The following is a 21,854-nucleotide window of genomic DNA, read 5'->3' as shown; positions in this document are numbered from 1 at the left end:
AAGTGGGTCATCATGGGGTTGCTTCACACTTCTGGCGTCCTCCTCAGAGAAACACAAATCTCTACTGGTGCGTCTTTGCTTCGATGGAGGTATACTGTGGACGATGTTTACCTGTCTTTGGCATGATTTCCTGAGAGACTTGAATGATCTCCCAGTGGTCGGTCCTCTGGCGATGGTCTTTATTTCCCCTAGCGCGCTCTGTGGACGAGGTTGGGGGCGGTCTTCATCTCTCCATGCATTAACTTGCTGGCTTTTCTGTCTGTACCTGCCGGAATCTCCCCTTTTTATATACTGTTATAGCTTCCCATTACAAATGAGCTCCTCAATCTGTTCTTTGAGGTCCCTGCAATCCTCCGTGTAATGCCCGTGATCTTTGTGGAAACGGAAGTATTTCCTTTTATCACGCAATCCAGGTGCTGAATGGAGTGGTTTTGGCCACTTTAGGGATGGTTCGTCCCTTATTTCTGTTAGGATCTGATCAACTGGCATTACCAGCGGAGTGAATTTTGATGGACGAGGGTTCTTATCGTCCCTCCTTCTATTTCCATTGTCATTTCGTCTGTCAGTCCGATCCCTTTTTAGCCCTTTTCGATCTTCCTCCTTTTCTTTCTTCTTTTCCCTACTCTTATCTGCCCCGTCAATAGTTGCCAGGGCTTCTTCCGCGGTCATGTACTTCTGAGCTTTTAGCAATGCCTCAGCCATTATCTTAGGGGGGTTCTTTGCCAAGGACGCCACAAAATCCCTAGACTTCAATCCTGCTTTGAAGGTCGTGAGATGCACCTTGTCATCTGCCTCGTCTATTTCCAGCATGCCTCGGGTGAAGCGTGTCACGTAAGATCTCAGTGGTTCCTTCTCTCCTTGTCTGATGGTAAGCAGGTGGTCGGCAGTTCTCTTTGGTCGCTGTCCGCCTACGAAATGACGGACAAAGGAACTGCTTAACTCTTCGAAATTATCAATGGACGATGTTGGCAACTTGTTGAACCATTCCCTAGCTGCTCCTTTGAGTGTCATAGGGAATGAGCGACACAAGATCTCGTCAGGTGGCTGTTGAAGGCCTAGGGTCGTCCTGAAGGTATTCAGGTGATCCAAGGGATCTTTCAGCCTGTCGAAAGGTTCTAGCTGGGGTAGACGAAACTTGGAGGGTACTGGGCACTAGGCACTCCTGGACGGCTATGGTGAAGGGCGAATCCGTCTTCCGGAAAATTCTCTCCAAGCTTTGGTCCGTCTTTCCTTTGATGACGTTCCTTAGTTCGTCCATCTCTTTCCTCATTTCTCTTAAAAGATTCGAGCTTGCTTCCTCCGGAGTGCTGGTTCGCCTTCTATTGCTGTCTTCGTCGTCCCCCCTGTTTGCACGATTACTTTCCTGCAGCAGTCATTGCTTCCACGATTGCTAATAGCGACTGGATTTATAGGGTCAACGCAGCAGGATCTGGGTTTGTACTGGATTCCATTTGGACTGGGGACAGATCACGTGTTGAATCATCGTCCCTACAGATGGCGCCAAAGTGATGATAAGCAGATCGTCAATCTATTATGATTGTCCAGATGGAAGCCGTCCCTGACCAATCCAATCTTCTGCAATTCGTGGACGAAAGAAAGGAAGTAGTTCGCCGGCGTTGTGCCTGCAAAAAGGCCTCAGATGCCAAAGTTAGACAGATTAACAAAGGAGAGCAATGAGAATAATATACTAGAGTGTTTTTCTTACCCTCTACCCCTTTTGGGGTTTAGTCTTTATATATGTGTGCTTACAGGTGTTTTCTTCTAACCGTTGGTGGAGTCTTGATGGAGGCTTTAATCTTGCCTGGTAACGCCCTTGCAGGATGTTAATGATGAGCTGTCCTTCCCAACGGTCTAGAGGTTGATTAATTTCTTGTAACGACTCATTGAGGAGTGGAAACGAGTGTTCATGTCTTTGAGCGATGACCTTTTCCCTCAAGACGGTTTTATTAAGGTCGTCCATGACCTGCATTGTATGGACGATTACAATTTTAGTCGAGCGTATCAAGAATGTTCTTATAGTTATGGTTCCTTTGCTATTGTTTATTTTGCAACCCTTTAAAAATTGAATGTTAAGTAATACTGAAGAAAATATATTTAAAAGATGCACTTCGAAAATTATTGGCTTTACAAAATCCTCCCAAATAAGAAGTAGTAGCTTCCGTTAGATTTCTTTATCTCAATTATTAATGGGCGCCGACATGCTGAGGAAACTAAATCCGTGTTGACTTGGCAACCTCGATTCTAGGGTCAAGAGTCAAGACCATGAAAACATTTAGATGAAGCTTTTAACGGATTTTATCCTGAAGGTAAAAAAAAGAGTTATTTTAGAACATCTTTTCGCCACATACTTTGTTACAATTTATTTGGGTGTCAATTGGCAATTAGATTATATCATTTATATATGGGTATATTACTTTAAATATTTTAATTATTAGTTGACATTTAAGTAAGCTGTGACAAAGTATATAGCTTTCGATTTTTTGATAAGAAAGAACAACAGAAAACTGGCATCTTGGACAAAGAACACAGAAAAGTAACAATTTGGATGGTACTTTATGCATTCATAATTCAGCCAAAAAATACTTTACACATTTAAAAAGACCCTCTACAATGGGGTTTCAATAAGGTTTATACCTTACATGTCTGTAAAATTTTAAGATAATTAGATATCAATAGTTATGTTATTTATGAAATATTTTATTTTAAGATTTTGTATTTTAAAATTATGAATAAAAGATAAGTTTTTAAATCAAATAACAAATAGCATTTGATTGATAGAAAACTTAGCATGCATGTTTAAGGATATAGAAATCAGGTAATCCAATATATGGTGGGATTTTCTATATTTTAATTTAATAAAAATTTGATAGGTGACTTAACGCTACTTAATATTATATCAAATTTAACTTGATATGACCTTACGTATATATAACCAAATTTTTTTCAATATAAAAATATCTTACAAGTCTATATTGTAAAATAGACAAAATTTAAGTAATTAGGTGCTATTTTTTAGATTATTCTTTTAAAATTTAATTATATGATCTTTTTTCTTATAGAATAGAATTGTATTTTTAATTAAGTAACTACATAGTTGACTTTTAAAAGGAAAACTAAAAAATAGTACTTAAGTCCTGTAAACTATCTAAAATATAATTTTCAAAATGATAAATAGCATTCAATCATTTATTATGCTTAATACGTGCTCATGAATAAAATCTCCAAATGGGAAATTTGACATGCCCTTTAACCGATAAAGTGATTGAAATCGCCCGAGCACAAAGACCGAAACCAACCGATTGCACACAAAAGGATTTCCATAACCAACCCCTTGAAGAATGGGTTAGAGCAGGGAAGACAATTCCGTACCGTATCGGCCGGTACGGCCGACACTTACCGTTCTGGCAAGTCAAACAGTACAAAAACACTACTGATTCGTACCGCCCAAAATACCAGTGTATTTCGGCAATTCCAATGAATTCCGGTGGTTTCACCGGTAAACTTGTTCCGGGCCGATACAAGATGAACAAGTTTTTTTTTTTTTTTTTCCTTGAGTATTTTTGGTACTAACATATCTTTATCTTCAGACTGTTGGATGACCATGATGGTCCAAATTTCAGCTTGCTAGATCATCCCTCATTTCTTCTTCCTCCTTTCAACATACTAGATGGTTTAGGCGGACTATCCTTTCTCTTCTTGTTTTCATTTCAGCGAGCAACTCCCTATTTTCTCGACATCCTTGAAAGACAAAGTCCCATTTTATTTTAAAATGAGAGACAAGTTTTTATTTTTCGGTCAAAAGGGTGAACGTATTGTGACATGCACCTTAGAGCATCCATAGCAGTGAAGCTAAAAATTTAGCTTTCATTTTTAGCTTCATCAAAAGTTACTTTATCTATTATACCTACACATATGCTGCAGCAGTAGATCTATTTTAGCTATCAACGCAATAAAATAATATAAACATCACAATAAAAAAAAATATCACCTACAATAAAATAATATATCCCACTACCCAAAAAAACAACCCACAACCACCTCTACCATCAGCCACAACCACAACCACCAATACCACCACCACCACCACCACCACTAGCAGACACAACCAAACCCAAAAACAAAATAAAAAATCAAACCACCATCATAGTCACCAATCCACCATCACAGCCACCAAACCCACAGGAAAAAAAGATCAAACACTGTACCACCAAACCAAAGCCACAACAACCACCATCGCCACCACCACAGCCACCAAACCCACAGGAAAAAAAAAATCAAACACCGTACCACCAAACCATAGCCACAACAACCACCATTGCCACCACCATAGCCATCAAACCCACAGAAGAAAAAAAAAAAAAATCAAACATCATTCCACCACCACAACCAAACCCATATGAAAACACATTAAAAAAAAAAAAACAAACAAACAAACTCAATCACAGCAAAGAGAATAGAGAGATGGCGTGGGTCTGATCGTAGGACTAGGCGGAGGCGTGGATCGGCAGAATGGGGAGGACTGGGTGGCATGGGTCTAATCAGAGGATTGGGCGGAGGTGTGGATTGGCGGCTTGGGGCTTGGGCCAGTGACGTTGAGGCCGGTGGAGGGGCACGGACTGGGCGATGGGGCTTGGAGAGATCGGCGATGGGGCTTGGTGTGGGTCGGCGATCTGGGTCGGTGGAACAAGTCGGTGGTGAGGGAGCTGGCCGGCGATCAGGAGGATGAGGGAGATAAAGGAGGCCGGGGAGCTAGAGAGAAAAAAAAAATTGAGGAAGAAAGAAGAAAGAAAAGAAGCCAGAGAAAGAGAGAGCAAAGGAAAGGATTATTTTAATGAGAGAGGAGAGAGAGTGTAATAATTTTTTTTTTTTAGCTTTGAGCTACAGTGCGCATCTATCTTTAGATGTGCACTATAGCTGAGGAGCTAAATCTAGCATGATGGTTTTTTAGTGTTTGAGAGCTAAAAAATAGCATTATACCTATATAGCACCACTGCTATGAGTGCTCTTAGGTCCTCAACAAAGCTTACTTTTTGTTTTTCTTCAACACCTCAGATGGACCGTGTGCATTTACAGTGCACCATCAAGTTTAGACACTTGATGTGGTACTTGTGAAGTTAGATGGGTGTTTGAATGGTTAACATTTTTCAATATATATATATACATGGTTTATCTTAATAAAATACATGGTTTTAAACTCTAACTAAATAAGTAAGTATATTATCAAAAAAAAAAAAAAAATAGTAATGTTTATATAAAATAAAATAGCGGTAATTTCGAAATGTTACACGGGTATTAAACGGTATCGAAATATATCATTTTTTTGACCAAACTGAAATGATCTCGGGTACAAATTTGACTATCTTGATTAAAAGTTAAAACTATGTCTTAGGGGTGTGCTCGGTTTGGTTTCGGTCAGTTTGTATAGGTAACCGAAACCGAATATTTCGGTTTGTCAAATTCTCAACCGAAACCGACCGAAATGACTAGAAAACCATTGGTTTCGATGTATATCGGTTTCAGTCAGTTTCAGTCGGTTTTCGGTTTTCCAAAGAGAGGGTTATTGAGATTTTCAAAACCCTAAATTTAATCACATTTAAAAAACAAATAGAGCAACATAGAGAGAGAGCTATTGAACAAATCAGAACGATAGAGAAAGAAAAATTTCCAACAATATTTGTTCAACAATTTATAGTATTACATACAGATTCCAACAAAAAATTGAAAATATTTTGAATTAGCAAAAGGGTCTAGACAGAACTTTACCGTTGTTGCACCATAGCAGGAGCCTACCACCATGCTTGAGCCTACCACCATGTCTTTGTAGTGAATTGAAGAAAGAACAAAGACATGTGACTTAGAGAGAAGAGAAAGGCATGGCCATGGTCCATGGGACTCAGAGAATGAAAAGAAAAGAAAAGAATGAGGCGGCTGGACTAAGAAGGGCAGAGACCAGAGAGAAAACGAAAAGAAAAGAAAAGAATGAGGCGGCTGGACTGAGAAGGGCAGAGACCAGAGAGAAAATTGGGGAAGGACGGAAGGGTAGAGAGAAAAAATTGAAACGAGAAAGGTAGAGATAGACAGAGAAAAAAATGGGGAAAGTGGCGGCTGAAGAAAGAAAAGGGAAGCTGAAGAAAAGAAAAGGGAAGAATAAACAAGGGTATTTCTATATTTATGCTACTACTAGGGTTTTAAAAAATTAAATAGCAAAAAATACCAACGTCCCGCACAAAGGCTCGAACTTGGGATCAGCTAGCTAAATCATAAAGAGCATACCATTAAGGCCACTGATCAGTTATGTATTAATGTTACACAAATATATATATATATATATTTATATATATATATATATATATATATATTCGGTCAGTTTGGTTCGGTTTCAGGTGAAAAAATCTAGCACTGAAATCGAAACCGAAAATTTCGGTTTTTAAAAAATGAAACCAAAACAGAATTGAACCGAAACCAAACCGAAAATTTGGCAACGGTTCGATCGGCTTCGGTCGGTTTGTTCAGTTCGTCGGTTTTTTGCACACCCCTACTATATCTATCTCTATCCTGTTGAGGTGCACGACACCTAGATGTCCTGCCTACATGGAATTTTATTTCATGTTGGAATAGGAGTTTTTTGCCCACTGTTATTGGTACTCATATTCCTACTAAGGGAAATTATTGTATATTATCGGAGTACCTAATAATTTTCCTTCCTACTATAAATAAGAGTAGTGGCCTACAAGTCTAAGACTCCTAATTCATATGATTTGAATAAGGACTTTGAGGCCAGGCAACAGGGGCTTTATAAAAGGCATTGTTTGTGTGGTTTCTAGAAAGAGGGATTGAAGAGTGAAAGGCATATGTAAGACGCTGAGAAAAAAAATGAAAATGTAATTTTTCATTAGACAAAGTTTAGCTACAAATTAGTCATAGTTTTAAGCTATAAACTTACTTAATATCTTTTTATTGGAGGTGAGTTTTGACAAATTTACAATTAGATTACATCTTCTTCTTATATCATCTATGCTTGCAAAATTTCAAGAAAATTAAAAATCAATAGCTATGTCATCGATAAATTTTTTTAATTGCAAGTTTTTATAATTTAAAATTATGCACAAAATATAAGCTAATAAATCATATAGTAAATGATATTTGATTGACAAAAAATTTAACATGTGTATTAAGGGTGTAAAAAACATGTTCAATGGTTAGATTTTAAAAATATGTTGTAATATTTATTTTATTGAGTAAGTTTGTAACCTTAAGTTATAACCAATTTTGTCGTTAAATTTTGTCATTTTTCTTTTACTCAAGATATACAAGGAAAATAAATTGGAAGTTTTTAGGAGGATTTTTTGAAATCTACAACCAGGTAAAGTTGAATAATATGATTAATAGAAACATTTAAAAATGCATGCATAAATACATATATAACCAAAATTTTCTCCATTTAGAAACAAGTTACAAGTATATATATATATATATATATATATATTTTCAAAATATATATATATATATATATTGCAAAATATAATTTCCAAAATGATAAACGCTTATTAAACGTCATCCAATCATTTTTTTTTATAGGCATGCAATCATTTATTATGCTTAACACACGTTCAAGAATAAAATTTCAAAAGTACAGTTTTGTGTTTTGAAAAAAAAAAATCCCCAAACCCAAAGCACAATGAATATAATTAGAAAATACAGCTAGGGCTGGTCCTACCATCACAAAACTTACACGTTTTGATGGGTTTAAGGGCTTTTTTTATTAAAAAAAAAAAAAAAATCTTTATATTGATCGTGGGGCCTTATTTCCTTTCTTTCTTAAACCTACAAGTTTTTGAGGTAGTATTACAGGTTTTCATTATATTTGCCTTCAAGAAAGTTTAGAGTATGTTTGGATACTGTTTATTGTTGAAAATTAAAAACTGAAAAATATTATAGTAAAATAATTTTTAAATGTGTGAATAGTATCGTGTAACCCAATTTAAATTTTTTTTTTGTTTTTGAAAGAAATACATGCGAGTTCTGTGAACAGTGCACGAGATTCATTGTTTTTCAGCAAAACGCATAGAAAGCGTTCCAAATGCACACTTAGTAAAAGTGAGTATGGGTCCACAAAATCTTTATTATTATTATTATTATTATTATTATTATTCTTACCTATTTAATTGACAAAATGTTTACACAATTTGATAGGATGAGGTAAATATTTATCCAATAAAAAGGAGTAATTCTTAGGTACTTTCGGAATATTGAGAATGATGCTCATTTTTTTCACATTCATATTGGAGTCCACTCATTAAAATTATGGTAAAGTCTATCATAAATATAAGAGGAGAGAACATAATTTATCCATGGCCCAAAAATACCTAATAATTTTCCATTAATAAGATAGGATGAGGTACTAATCAAACTTATTATCTATCCACATTCTAGTTATAGTCGAAATAATGCCCATTATGCTCCCTCAACATTCTTAGAATTTTAAAGTTATTAAAAATAAGGAAGTCAATACTGTATTAGAGGTTGTACCAATTTGACTAGCGATACGATATACTTCAGGTATTGATCAATACCGATGTACCGTTTCAAATTTTCCCTTATATATATATTATTTATATATTTATTAGTCAAATTGTATATAATTTATTAACAAAACTTAATAATTTTTTAAAATGTATGGAGGACTAATTACTACTACTAACTAGTCTGCTACATATTTTTCAAAAAAACAAACGAGTTTGCTCTCTCTCATTAATGTTTCTATCCTTTTAATAAAATGATAATATAATAATAATAAGGGTCCGGTTAACGTGTGCCCTTAGGGCACATATTAAGTTTTCTGTTTTTGGAAACATTTTTTCGGGAATTGAAAAAGCTGTTATTACTTTTTCAATTCTCGAGAAAATTTTTCTAAAAACAGAAAGCTTAATGTGTACCCTTAGGGCACACATTAGTAAAATCCTAATAATAATAAAAGTACCAAGCCGTGTGATGTCAAAAAGACAAAATATGAAAAGTTAACTTCAGCTTTCACTTTTAGCCCATTTAAACATCATTCGTTCACATTTATTAGACTATCAGAGGCGGACAAAACAAGAAAAGTATATAGAGAAGGGAGAAAATTTATGCTGGGACAAGGTGAAGAAGAAGCGGCTTTTATGCTGGACAAAGGTGAAGAAGAAGCGGTGGCAGCAGCAACTGGCAGTGGGTGATCGGCGCCGGGTTAGTGACTGGAGGATGACAGTGCAGGTGATTAATATAGGTTTTTTTAGCACCGTCCGAATTTCAATTTTCGGCCGGAATGTTCAATTTTCGCCTGTACAGCCGGTATAGTCCGGTACTGCTCCGTATTTAGAGCAGTACGATACAAGTATGTTTCTGTACCGGTTGAGTGACCGGTAAGAGAAATACCGGTCGAAACTATATAAAAACAAGCTGGCCCTGCATATGTATTAATTGCCCCTCCAAAAAAAATTCGCATATCTAGTCTAATGTTAGTTTTAGTAGTTTCTCCTTTGAAATATGTTGTGGTTGTATGATCGATCAAAGGGTTAAGGTAATTATCTCTCACTACATAGAATGATGCGTGATAAAAAATATTTGATATCATAAGTATGTCTCAATCTTATTGGTTGATGATTGGATATAATCAAAGCATGAAACTATTAGGATGAAAGAAAATATATAGAAGTAATGAAAATAATTAAGTAAGTGGGGTTGTCTAGCAAATTATGGCATATAAAATGACTAAAATAAAGTAAAAGTATTAGTCACCTTTTAGTCATTAGTCTTTGTGGTTCAGTAAGTGATTGAAGCAATTGTCATATGTTTTATCTTGTTACGAGTCTTATGCATCATATAATGTTAATTTCTTTATAACATTTCTTTTGAAATATGACCCTTTTTATAATTATAATATTTTAGTTTCTCAAGTGAGTTTTACCCAACAAAACACATGTTTACTCAAATAAAATAAAAATAAAAAACAAAATTGTCAAGATGCTATTTTTTATTAAGTAAACAAAAGTACACTATGTTTGTGCATTTTCAAATGTGAAAGTTGCTAAAAATTTATTATTTTGCTTAAACTAGTGATTTTTTTTTGTGGCATTTTTAGTCATTAAGCTTTATTTCTTTTAACTCTATCTATCTCACACATATGTACACATAAATATATGAGTTATAACTAATGTACAAACTTGTAATTGGGCCCTTCCAAATTAAAAATCTTGACTACGCCCCTAACCATGTCATCTAAAATAGAATTTATAATTCTGCATAAACCAAACTTGATTAATCGACAGCAATCGAGCTTGCTGTCGAGGTTTAAGGAACCTTGATAGAATAACTGCTATCAAGACTTATGCCGAGATGATAGTTGAAACATTTTGAGCAGTTTTTGAGTTTGTTCTTATTTTGTCTTCAATTGGTACCATCCGTACAGTTAATGAAAAATCTAAACTAAAACTCAATTACATCAAAAGTACGTTTTGACTTGAATATGCCAATACATACAAAATTTGACCTTATTTCTTTTTGACCCTATAAAGAAATAAGAGAATCTTATTCACACATCAAAACTGGACAAATATGCAACAATAATACTCATACATGTGTCTCAACACACGGTACATACAACTTTTCTTTTGGCTCCAAATTTCAAGATGAGTTTGGATGCGACGAGTTATATCTCCATCAAATTAACTTTGGGGTGGAGATTGAAGCTAACCTTAATATTAATTGTAAGTATTCACTTGATCATTAATCAAACACATCAATTCACAAAAAATAAAAAATCAAACATATCAAACCGATGGAGTACAAGCCAGACAAAGGCAATTCAAGGTGCACCATTGAGATAAAATATTAATTAGCTCTCAAGTATATTAACAAAATCACATTTAATTAGTTCTAAGAAAATAAAAGTCTAATTAATAAATGTTAGTCTTGTAGCTTAATTAACATCTCTTTGTGTTTTCAATAAAAATTTCAAATGTCCTAATTATTGAATTATAGAAAAAGGATCTTACAAAAAAATTATCTTTTATTATCCTAAACAAAAGAAACCATGAACATTGCATGAAGAGAAGCCTTCCTTATGAAGGAAGAAAAATTTAAGTAAAAAGACAAGCACTTTCCAATACCCAAAAAACTATTCAAGTCAACTAAAGTTTAAAAGTTGAAAGCACTAATCAAAAAATCACATTACTTTATATTAAAGGAAAATAAATAAAGAAAATAGAAGTGAACACAGAAAGATGTTCTTACGCGAGAAAGCCTCCTGACTAGGAGCTAGGTCTATATTTACTGTTCGTTTGTGTGCCAACGTCAATTTCTCAGGACTTGCTGTGTTTAAACTTTGATGGTCTTTTTTTTTTCTTTTTTTGAGAATCTGTTTAAAGGTCAGTTAGTGCAATAATGAGACTCGTTTTTCAAAGCATTCCGTTTTGATACTGGGATAGCTTTAGACTATTTTGAGAAACTGAATAGCAATAGACTTTGATCTATCAAAGTCAAATAATAAAAAAAAAAGTATGGAGGCATGTTATGGCGAATTTGAAAAAGAAAATATTCTTTCACATTAGTTTACATAGATTATATCACACATATTTTCGTAATAATTAGTGCACATATATTATATTTTGGTAATAATTAGTTCACATGTATTATTGCACATAAAATATATATAATTATTTTTTTACTCTGAGCTTATGGCTTATAATTATCATTTTCACTTAAAAATCGTGACTTCAAGTCACCGGTTTAATATATAAAAATTGTTATGTATACTTAGTGTCCGCCACTCGGTGAAATAAATATCATTCTTTAAAATATGCCAACATTTAGGTCCTATATAAGTAGTTTCTAAAAAAAAAAAAAAAAAAAAAAGTCCTATATAAGTAGCATTTCTTTCGCACATGAAAATCACAGTGTTTGAAACCCTCTTGTCTTCTTCCTTGATCTTGTGATAGGAAATATGCAAACCCAAGAAAGGTCTTCGAGCTGCCGAGGCGTGGCTTTTGATATCAAACCTCATGCAGATCCCTTTGCCATCAAAATACCTTGGCTTGGTTCTCCCAAAGAGTTCCCTTCTTTTATTCAGAGGTCTATAAGCAAAAGCGGCAGCCACTTTTGTGATCTTGACCTGGACGATGAAGATCATGAAGATATTAGTTTGGAGGTTGTGGAACAAGGGAACGACGTAGAGAAACAGATCAAGCAAACCCCACTTACACTTTTGACTGCTAGTATACATGAACAAGCATCAAAGCCATCTCGAAAGAAAAATTCGAGGCTGTCAGTTATACTGCTCGACCAAGGGTTTTTCACAGTGTACAAGGGACTCTTTTCAATTTGCTTGATTCTAAACATTACTGGCTTGGTTCTTGCAACCACGGGGCATTTCTCGTATGGGAAGAATAGAACTGCCCTTTTCTCCCTTGCCAATATAGTTGCTTTGACACTGTGTAGGAACGAGGCCTTCTTGCGTGTTGTTTTTTGGCTCGCGGTCAAGTTCTTGGGAAGGTCATGGGTGCCTCTCTTTATTAAGACAGCCACAACATCCCTTCTCCAAAGTCTCGGAGTTATTCATAGTAGCTGTGGTGTCTCTTCAATTGCATGGCTCATGTATGCCTTAGTCCTTACCCTCAAAGATGGAGACAACAGTTCACCAGAGATCATAGGTGTAGCCTCCACCATTCTTGGCCTTCTTTGCCTCTCTTCTTTGGCGGCTTTCCCTCTAGTTCGCCATCTTCATCACAATGTATATGAAAGAACTCATCGCTTTGCTGGATGGATTGCTCTTGCTCTTCTCTGGGTCTTTATTATTCTTACAATCTCTTATGATCCAAAAACCAAATCCTACAAAAAAGACATTAGTTCCAGCTTGATCAAACGGCAAGAGTTTTGGTTCACCGTGTCCATCACTTTCTTAATCATCTTGCCATGGATGACAGTGAGACGTGTCCCCATTAAGGCCATTGCTCCTTCAGGCCACGCCGCAATTGTCAAGTTTGATGGCGGAGTAAAAGCTGGTATATTGGGTAGGATTAGTCCATCCCCTTTATCGGAATGGCACGCATTTGGCATAATTTCTGATGGGAAGAAAGAGCACATGATATTAGCTGGTGCTGTTGGTGACTTCACAAAGTCCTTGGTGTCAAATCCACCAAGCCTTTTGTGGGTTCGAAAAGTGCACTTTGTGGGCTTGCCTTATCTTGTTAATATGTATGATAGGGTTTTGTTGGTGGCAACAGGTTCAGGAATTTGTGTGTTTCTATCATTCCTTTTAAAGCCATGTTCTGTTGATGTGCGGTTAATTTGGGTAGCCAAGGGAATTGAACAAAAATTTGGGAAAGAAATCAAAGAAATGGTAAGTGGGTGGCCAAAAGACAAGGTGATTGTCCATGATACTGCTGTGTTTGGTCGTCCCAATTTGTCTCAACTGAGCATTAATGCTGCTAGAAATTGGAGCACTGAAGTTGTTATTGTTACTAGCAATCCAGAAGGAAGCAGAGATATTGTCAACGCATGCAAGGCAGCTGGAATTTCTGCCTTTGGTCCAATATGGGACTCGTAAATTAATCGCTTATGACCGTACACTAAATTTTATTTTAATTTTTTTTCCCATAAACATTTTGCAATTTTTAATTTTTGTTCTTTTTCTCACCTTCAATTGCCATATGTAAAAAAATCATCACCATTTGACTTCTGTGAATCTATTTGTTGAATATTACCTAAAATTCTTATTAGTTTTCGTTTGAATTTTCTGAATATAGAAGAAAATGTTTTTTTTTTTCCCCTAGTATAGAAGACAAGAATTCTCCTTTAAATAAAAAGGAAAAAAAGTTTTCTTGATGAAGAGTAGTTGGGTATTTGTCCATTAAGAAATAAGATTGGAACCTTATAAAAATGTATTGTTGCCAACAGGGATATGTGTTAAAAAAAAGAAAAAGAAAAGAAGAAGAGTGGATTTCTCAAATGGCTTTTGCCAATGGGGATGGCCATAGATTGGGTATGGGTAGGGTATATCCATACCTGACCCGATTAGTTTATTCATTGATACCTAATTACTTTACCCAATTAATACCCATACCCAATTGTTAACTGGTTTGTTTACCCATAAGATATCCATACTCAACCCAAACCTGATTTCTATAAAATCATCAAATATGCTCAAAAACCACTGAAATGACAAAAAGATTTTCAAAATCTTTAAAATGAGCAAAAATATCATGAAACCTCTAAAATGACCAAAATACCCCCAATATTTTTAAAATCACCAAATACGCTCAAAACCACTAAAATGACCAAAATATCCCCAAAATCTCTAAAATGAGCCAAATACCCATTAAACCTCTAAAATGACCAAAATATCCTTGATATTTCTAGAATCACTAAACTGGCCAAAATATCTCTAAAATTTCTAAAATAACCAAAATATCCATGAAATATCCCTACTATTTGCAGTTATGAAAAACTTATTGGTAAATGTAAGATCTTTGACTTGTAACCATCAGTGACAAATTCCTATATAGTCTTAATTCAATTCCTGTAAAATGGACTGTAACTATAAAATATCTACATGTATAATTAGAAAAATATATAAGAAATAGCATATCCCATAAAAAAGTAACAAAATTCAATTCCGTGTAATACCCCAATTCCTTAATTGGCTCCCAAGTGTCTTCATCAGCCCCATAACTTTTCCAATGAACCTAATTACAAGAGATGACAAGACCCAATTGTCATAAAAAGACAAACAATTTGCACATACTAAAAAACTTCAGATTTAAAATTTTTGTACTACCTTTAAAATTTTTACAATATTACATTCATTGGAATATTCAAATACAAATGAGATATCAAACAATAGCTTAAAACTTATTGAGTAATAATCATAGTCATAGACCACAACCACTCAAAAAAACATATTACCCTTTTTCTTGCTTACATGAACCAAAAAATAGCATTTCATTGAATTTAACAGTTTCTTACCATTTGAAAGAGAGCACATGCTTGAATTTATTTTAGCTTCTCTACGTAAAAATTCTAACATGATAGTAGACTTCAATTTAGCAATATATTGACAAATTTAAGAATGTCAAGTGCATGACACTACAAAAGAGAGGGCCTGTAGTAGCGATTTTTTTAATGGCATTTATAAAAAAAAATAAAAAATAAAACACCACCACTATAGGTACCCTATAGTGGCATTTATGAGAAATACTGCTATAGGTTTCTTATAGCCGTGTTTACAAGGGTATATAGTAGCGTTTCAAAAACGCTACTATAGGTCCTGATCTTACAAGGCCTATAGCGGCGTTTGGAAAGTGCCACTATAGCCTAATTAGAAAAAATAATAATATTTTGAAGGACTTATAGCGACGTTAGAAAATGCCACTATAGGTCCTGGTCTTATAAGCTACCTATAGCGGTGCTTTCAACAGCCGCTATAGGTCCAAAAAAAAAAAAAAAAACCCACAAATAAGGGACTTATAATGGCATTTTCAATAACCACTATAGTTCCAAACAAAAAATAAATCAAAATTTGAAGGACCTATAAGGTGGTGTTTTTAAATGCCACTATAATCCAGCACACACACACACACACACACACACACACACACACAAACACAAAACACAAAACACAAAACAAAACAAAAAAGAAGAAGTAGGGGACCTATAACGGAATTTTCAAATGCCACTATAGATCCAACACAAAAGATAATAATAATAATAATAATAATAATAACAAGAAGGGACTTATAGCAATGTTTCCAAATGCCACTATAAGTCCTGGTCTTATAAGGGACCTATAATGACGTTTTCCAACACCACTATAGGTCCAACACACAACAACAAAAAAAAAAAAAGGACCTATTATAGGTAAAAAAAATTAAAAATTAAAAAAAAAAAGAGAAAAAAGAGAAAAAGAAAATTTAAAAATTGAATGAAATATCTCTCTCACTCTTATCTCTCATCTCTCGTGTTGGCGCTAACCCACCCGATCCATGCCTAGTCATTGACCCATTCACACCACCGCCATTCATGCTTAGTCACCGACCTAGTAAGCCCATCCACGCCGTTGACCCAGCGAGCTCATCCATGCTACCAAACCAATGAACCCACCCACGCTGTCGCTTCTAGGCCGTTGATGCCAATCAGCCACTACCCTGGCCTAGACTGATGCCGGTTAGACACTTCCCCTTCCCTTCCCCTTCTCTCTCTCTCTCTCTCTTTTGCTTTTTTGATTTTTTGTTAGTAGATCTTGCTTTTTTTTTTTTTTTTTTTTTTTTGGCTACTAAGAAAATATAGGAAAATCCATCATGTCTTTCACTGAGCTTACATTTTCTGTTTTGTATTGTTTTGGGGTTTGTTTACATGGAGGACTAGAGATTGTTCCCTGCATTATTAAGGTTCATATGAGTAACGTAGAATTATTGAAGTGTTGGGACTTATGGTGATTAAACTTTTCCCTTTTACATTTATGCTTTAATTCAAATTTTAGTTCTACTTTTTTGAATCTGTCAATAATTCTGATGGTGAAATGTTTTGGAGTATTGGAATTGTGAAAATATATAATGGAATGGAGCTGTTTATTCAAGTATAATTGTGTGGGATTGAGTTTGTGATTGACAAGTATAGTGTGTGTTTGTGACTAAGGCTTTGTTTATGTGATTAGGCATTGTTATGAAATTACTTATTTTTTTGGGTATTTAGGTTTAATGAGAATTTATTTGGGCAAAGAAAGCTAGGACAGATTAGAGGGTTTAATATCATTGATATCAAAATTCATTTGGATTGAAGAATTTCAGGATCTTTTAAGGACTTTACATTCTTTCAATCTTTTTCTTGTTGTTTGATTATTAAGAATGTTGTCCAACTAATTAGATCTTTATTATAATAATAATTAATGAGTGTACCTTTTGTATTGGGGTTTCAGAAAAATAGGGTTTTTGTTTTTGGTTCATAGTAGAATCCATAGGTATTTTTAATTTGGGATTTTTGGAGTTGGGTATGTATACTGCTTGTGGTCATTTGGTTGTGGGTTTTGGGTTTGTGCTTGTGTTTGATATTTTGCCTGTGTAGCTTGTAGTCATTTGGCTGTAGGTTTCAAATTTCAAGTTACAAGGATTCAAGATTTTCCACTGTGTCATCTTTATTGCTGGTAATTTTATGCTCTCTTTTTTTAGAGGTTTTGGTTAATTGAGAAATTATGTTCTAGAATGATTATGTGGTAATTGTTTCCTTCCCTTTTAGTCCATAGATAATGATGAGTTGAAAATAACATGGGATCGTCATTCCATGCCAATGACGACCCGAACAAGCGTTACACATTTAGCATTGATGATGAAAAGTAATGGATGGAGTAACTAGTAACAAGTAAGTTGTGTACTTCAGAGCTTCCATTGATGACACACTAACCATTGCCCATAAATGCTGAGATTCATTACTCATTAAGACAGGAAACAACTATAAAAGGAAGGGACAACATAATCCAAAAGTACACACAAATACTCACCCAAAAACTACTCCAAGTCATTTTTTCTCTCTAAGTAGCTTTCTCCCCTTTCTAACTTAAGCATCGGAGTATTTTTGGCAAACACCACTCCGGTGTATTACACTTCTTTACCAAACTTTCGTCTATCTAGTGAGATGAGGTCCTCAACTTGGTGATTTTTCACATCATCAGATAATAACAACGGGATGGTGATGTAGGATCTATCTATAACTTTGAATATCAATATCTATCTATCTCTCTCTCTCTCTCTCTCTCTATATATATATATATATATTGCTTGGTTTTTATAATTTTTTTTTTTGTTTTTTGTTTTTTTGCAAGTTAAACATTTTTTTTTTTTGGTGGTCACTTAGGATTTCTTTGATAGACAGGTGTGTGTTTGGCTTGAGCATAGCAAATAACTTCTTATTAAATTCTTGTAAAATTCTATATTGTAATTGTAACGTCCCAGCAAGTCAAAAAAAGGTAATGGTCAGATTTTTTTGGGACCACACGTGCCTCACCTAACACACCAACCCCCCACCACACATCTCACTCATTTGCCCTTATCCTTGGCCGGCCATCCCTCACTTCTTATTTTCTTTTCTCTCATACACTCCTCTCTATCACTTGCTCATCCTCTCCCACTGGTACCTCCATACCACCATCTTCACCATCATTTTTCCGACAATGTCACTAGAAAATCCTTAGGAATTAGGAACCTCTAAGCATCTTCATCTTTTATTTGAGGTAAAAGTTTCTAATCTTTTTGGTGGGTTTATATACTTTTGCTTGAGGTTATTTTTATCTAAGCTTTAATAATGATACCTGATGGTTTTTAGACCCCTTAAAAGACACAATTGGATTAATCTAGGTAATTAGCCAAGTTGTTACTTAGTCCAAATTAACAAATCTAGGTTATCACAATCAACACAATCATATCATGCAAAGCAGCGGAAAGATAAATAACACAAAGATATGATCATCCAGGAAATCAAACCGGTAAAAACCTGGGGAGGATTTAACCTAACTATCCTTAAGGTAAACCTGAATCCACTATGAAAAAATCAAAGTTGTTCAACAGGACTTAGATCACTAACATCCTTTTGCTACCCATCAGTAGAAACTTACTAATACGACCACGTGCAAGCTCCAAAACCACAGACTCCTTCTTTCTTGGATTCTCCAACAAGTACAAGCACACCTGCTTGTGTTTCTTTAAGTTCTTATGGCAGCAACTGAATGATCATCAAGCTCTTGAAGAAATCTCCTTCTTGATAATCCTAAGCTTGTGTAAAGGAAAACTCCTCACAGATCTCACAAGAGATTTACACAAACAGCAATATGAGCAACACTAAAACATGGCTAGGGTTTTCCTTTTATACCTAGGGCAAATTAGAAAACCCTAAACGTTTTAAAACAAACTAGGGCTAAGTTGGAATTCTGCAGAAAAATGCCTCTAACCCGATTTTCAATAGATCGAGCCTAAGTTTCGATCGATCGAACTAGGCCGAGAAGTTTAAATGGTTCTGCATCAGTTTATTCCAACTTTACATAAAAGAACCAACTTTGAGCAAGTCTAAACATGACTAAACTTCTTGATTTGATCATGGTTTGCCAACAATATACATTAGAGTTCTAAATACATAAAATCCTAAGTCTTTAGAACCTAACAATACCTATGTGATTTATGAGCATTGGAAGTAATATTTATTTGTTTATATGTATGGGTTTTGTATTGGTGGAATTATTTGATGAGTAAGTTTATGGTTTGTGCTAATGATGACTACCTAAGGTTTATGTATGGTGGAAAATTTGGAGGTTTTGAGTTATAATATGTGATGGTTGGTAAATTTAATTTTTCCATTGCCATTGGGTTTATTTGGAGTTAGTTGAAGTTCTAAATTCTTTGTCTTGGAGGATATTTTGATTTTGCTTTCATGGGTCTCTTAATGATGTAGTGTAAATTTTTGGAAGCTACTCATAATGTTGGAGATGATATTAAATGGGTTAACTTTATAAATTGGAGTTTATGCCTTGTGAATCAAATTGTTGAGAAACTTTGGAAGTGGGATGTATTATTATTGATGAGATTAAATACTAGACTTGCCTAATTAAGTGCATATTTGGCAATTCCTAAATTGTAGCTAAATACAATTTTAAGCTTTATGCTTATTGTGTTAGGTTTGCTTGATATTGTTGAGATTCTAACTAATCTCCTTTGGAGCTTGGAGAATTAGGCTTTTTGTGGGTTGCAAGGTAAGTAGCTTTTTAATGGGTTTTTTTTTTGGAAAATAACCATGTTTTATAAATGTTGTTTTTGGGTCAAACACATTTTGGAAAATTATATATGGATATATGTTTTCTTAAAAGTATTGTGTTGTGATCCTATTTTATATTATTACATATCAAAAGTACATCATATTTGGTATTGCATTTGGGGAAATGCATGAATTGTTGATATGGAAAAATGAGCATCTTTTATTTAATCTTTGATAAGGAAATCTTGGATGTTATGCTATATTTGGCTTGGCTCTCCCAAAGAGTTCCCTTCTTTTATTCAGGTCTATAAGCAAAAGCAGCACCCACTTTTGTGATCTTGACCTGGACGATGAAGATCATGAAGATATTGGTTTGGAGGTTGTGGAACAAGGGAACGACGTAGAGAAACAGATCAAGCAAACCCCACTTCCACTTTTGACTGCTACCATACATGAACAAGCATCAAAGCCATCTCGAAAGAAAAATTCGAGGCTGTCAGTTATACTGCTCGACCAAGGGTTTTTCACAGTGTACAAGGGACTCTTTTCAATTTGCTTGATTCTAAACATTACTGGCTTGGTTCTTGCAACCATGGGGCATTTCTCGTATGGGAAGAATAGAACTGCCCTTTTCTCCATTGCCAATATACTTGCTTTGACACTGTGTAGGAGCGAGGCCTTCTTGCGTGTTGTTTTTTGGCTCGCAATCAAGTTCTTGGGAAGGTCATGGGTACCTCTCTTTATTAAGACAGCCACAACATCCCTTCTCCAAAGTCTCGGAGGTATTCATAGTAGCTGTGGTGTCTCTTCAATTGCATGGCTCATGTATGCCTTAGTCCTTACCCTCAAAGATGGAGACAACAGTTCACCTGAGATCATAGGTGTAGCCTCCACCATTCTTGGCCTTCTTTGCCTCTCTTCTTTGGCGGCTTTCCCTCTAGTTCGCCATCTTCATCACAATGTATATGAAAGAACTCATCGCTTTGCTGGATGGATTGCTCTTGCTCTTGTCTGGGTCTTTATTATTCTTACAATCTCTTATGATCCAAAAACCAAATCCTACAAAAAAGACATTAGTTCCAGCTTGATCAAACGGCAAGAGTTTTGGTTCACCGTGTCCATCACTTTCTTAATCATCTTGCCATGGATGACAGTGAGACGTGTCCCTATTAAGGTCTTTGCTCCTTCAGGCCACGCCGCAATTGTCAAGTTTGATGGCGGAGTAAAAGCTGGTATATCGGGATGGATTAGTCCATCCCCTTTATCGGAATGGCACGCATTTGGCATAATTTCTGATGGGAAGAAAGAACACATGATATTAGCTGGTGCTGTTGGTGATTTCACAAAGTCCTTGGTGTCAAATCCACCAAGCCATTTGTGGGTTCGAAAAGTGCACTTTGTGGGCTTGCCTTATCTTGTTAATATGTATGATAGGGTTTTGTTGGTGGCAACAGGTTCAGGAATTTGTGTGTTTCTATCATTCCTTTTGCAGCCATGTTCTGTTGATGTGCGGTTAATTTGGGTAGCCAAGGGAATTGAACAAAAATTTGGAAAAGAAATCAAAGAAATGGTAAGTGGGTGGCCAAAAGACAAGGTGATTGTCCATGATACTGCTGTGTTTGGTCGTCCCAATTTGTCTCAACTAAGCATTGATGCTGCTAGAAATTGGAGCACTGAAGTTGTTATTGTTACCAGAAATCCAGAGGGAAGCAGAGATGTTGTCAACGCATGCAAGGCAGCTAGAATTTCTCACTACAAGAAATCTGGATTTAGGCGACGTTTTTTTTAGCGACGTTTTTAAATTCGCCACTATAAATAGTATATTGTGACGTTTATGAAAAACGCCGCTAAAGAGTGATCCTTTCGCGACGTTTTTCCAAAAACGTCGTTGTAACCATAAACAATAGCAACGTTTCTTAAAACGCCGCAAAAGGTACAGTTTTAGTGACGTATTTTTTGTTTATAGCGACGTTTTTAGAAAACGTCACTATAGTTTTTAAAGAACTCAGACCATATTTTCCAAAAAAATTTGGGGAAACAAATAGCGACGTTTTTGAAAACGTCGCTATATGTTTCCCCAAATTTTTTGT

The 21,854-nt window shown here is 35.2% G+C and overlaps 3 protein-coding genes across 3 annotated transcripts; 2 read left to right on the top strand and 1 right to left on the bottom strand.

Annotated features, from left to right (window-relative positions):
• Positions 1-294: 294 nt before the first annotated feature.
• On the bottom strand, positions 295-1,011 carry LOC115990567. The gene has a single exon (XM_031114386.1). It carries the CDS (start codon positions 1,009-1,011, stop codon positions 295-297), a length of 717 nt encoding a protein of 238 aa, XP_030970246.1.
• Positions 1,012-11,977: 10,966 nt separating this feature from the next.
• Positions 11,978-13,579, top strand: LOC115990565 (adenylate-forming reductase 03009-like). The gene is made up of 3 exons (XM_031114385.1): positions 11,978-12,728; positions 12,813-13,314; positions 13,378-13,579. The coding sequence occupies exons 1-3, from the start codon at positions 11,978-11,980 to the stop codon at positions 13,577-13,579; spliced, it is 1,455 nt and encodes a 484-aa protein (XP_030970245.1).
• Positions 13,580-17,291: 3,712 nt separating this feature from the next.
• LOC115990564 (adenylate-forming reductase 03009-like) lies at positions 17,292-21,553 on the top strand. The gene is made up of 4 exons (XM_031114384.1): positions 17,292-17,359; positions 20,068-20,682; positions 20,767-21,276; positions 21,340-21,553. The coding sequence occupies exons 1-4, from the start codon at positions 17,292-17,294 to the stop codon at positions 21,551-21,553; spliced, it is 1,407 nt and encodes a 468-aa protein (XP_030970244.1).
• Positions 21,554-21,854: the final 301 nt, after the last annotated feature.

The sequence above is a fragment of the Quercus lobata genome, chromosome 5 (assembly GCF_001633185.2).
Source record: "Quercus lobata isolate SW786 chromosome 5, ValleyOak3.0 Primary Assembly, whole genome shotgun sequence".
NCBI lineage: Eukaryota > Viridiplantae > Streptophyta > Magnoliopsida > Fagales > Fagaceae > Quercus > Quercus lobata.
This window is presented reverse-complemented; position numbering and strand designations above follow the sequence as displayed.

What these genes read in the sequence shown, in the direction of transcription:
- LOC115990567 (XM_031114386.1), bottom strand. Translation starts at nt 1,011, where the DNA reads ATGACACTCAAAGGAGCAGCTAGGGAATGGTTCAACAAGTTGCCAACA.
- LOC115990564 (XM_031114384.1), top strand. Translation starts at nt 17,292, where the DNA reads ATGGGATCGTCATTCCATGCCAATGACGACCCGAACAAGCGTTACACA. An exon ending in TTTAGCATTGATGATGAAAA is followed by an intron (nt 17,360 to 20,067) that starts GTAATGGATGGA and finishes TCTTTTATTCAG; the next exon opens with GTCTATAAGCAAAAGCAGCA. An exon ending in CCATGTTCTGTTGATGTGCG is followed by an intron (nt 21,277 to 21,339) that starts GTTAATTTGGGT and finishes AGAAATGGTAAG; the next exon opens with TGGGTGGCCAAAAGACAAGG.
- LOC115990565 (XM_031114385.1), top strand. Translation starts at nt 11,978, where the DNA reads ATGCAAACCCAAGAAAGGTCTTCGAGCTGCCGAGGCGTGGCTTTTGAT. An exon ending in TCTTTGCCTCTCTTCTTTGG is followed by an intron (nt 12,729 to 12,812) that starts CGGCTTTCCCTC and finishes CTCTTGCTCTTC; the next exon opens with TCTGGGTCTTTATTATTCTT. An exon ending in CCATGTTCTGTTGATGTGCG is followed by an intron (nt 13,315 to 13,377) that starts GTTAATTTGGGT and finishes AGAAATGGTAAG; the next exon opens with TGGGTGGCCAAAAGACAAGG.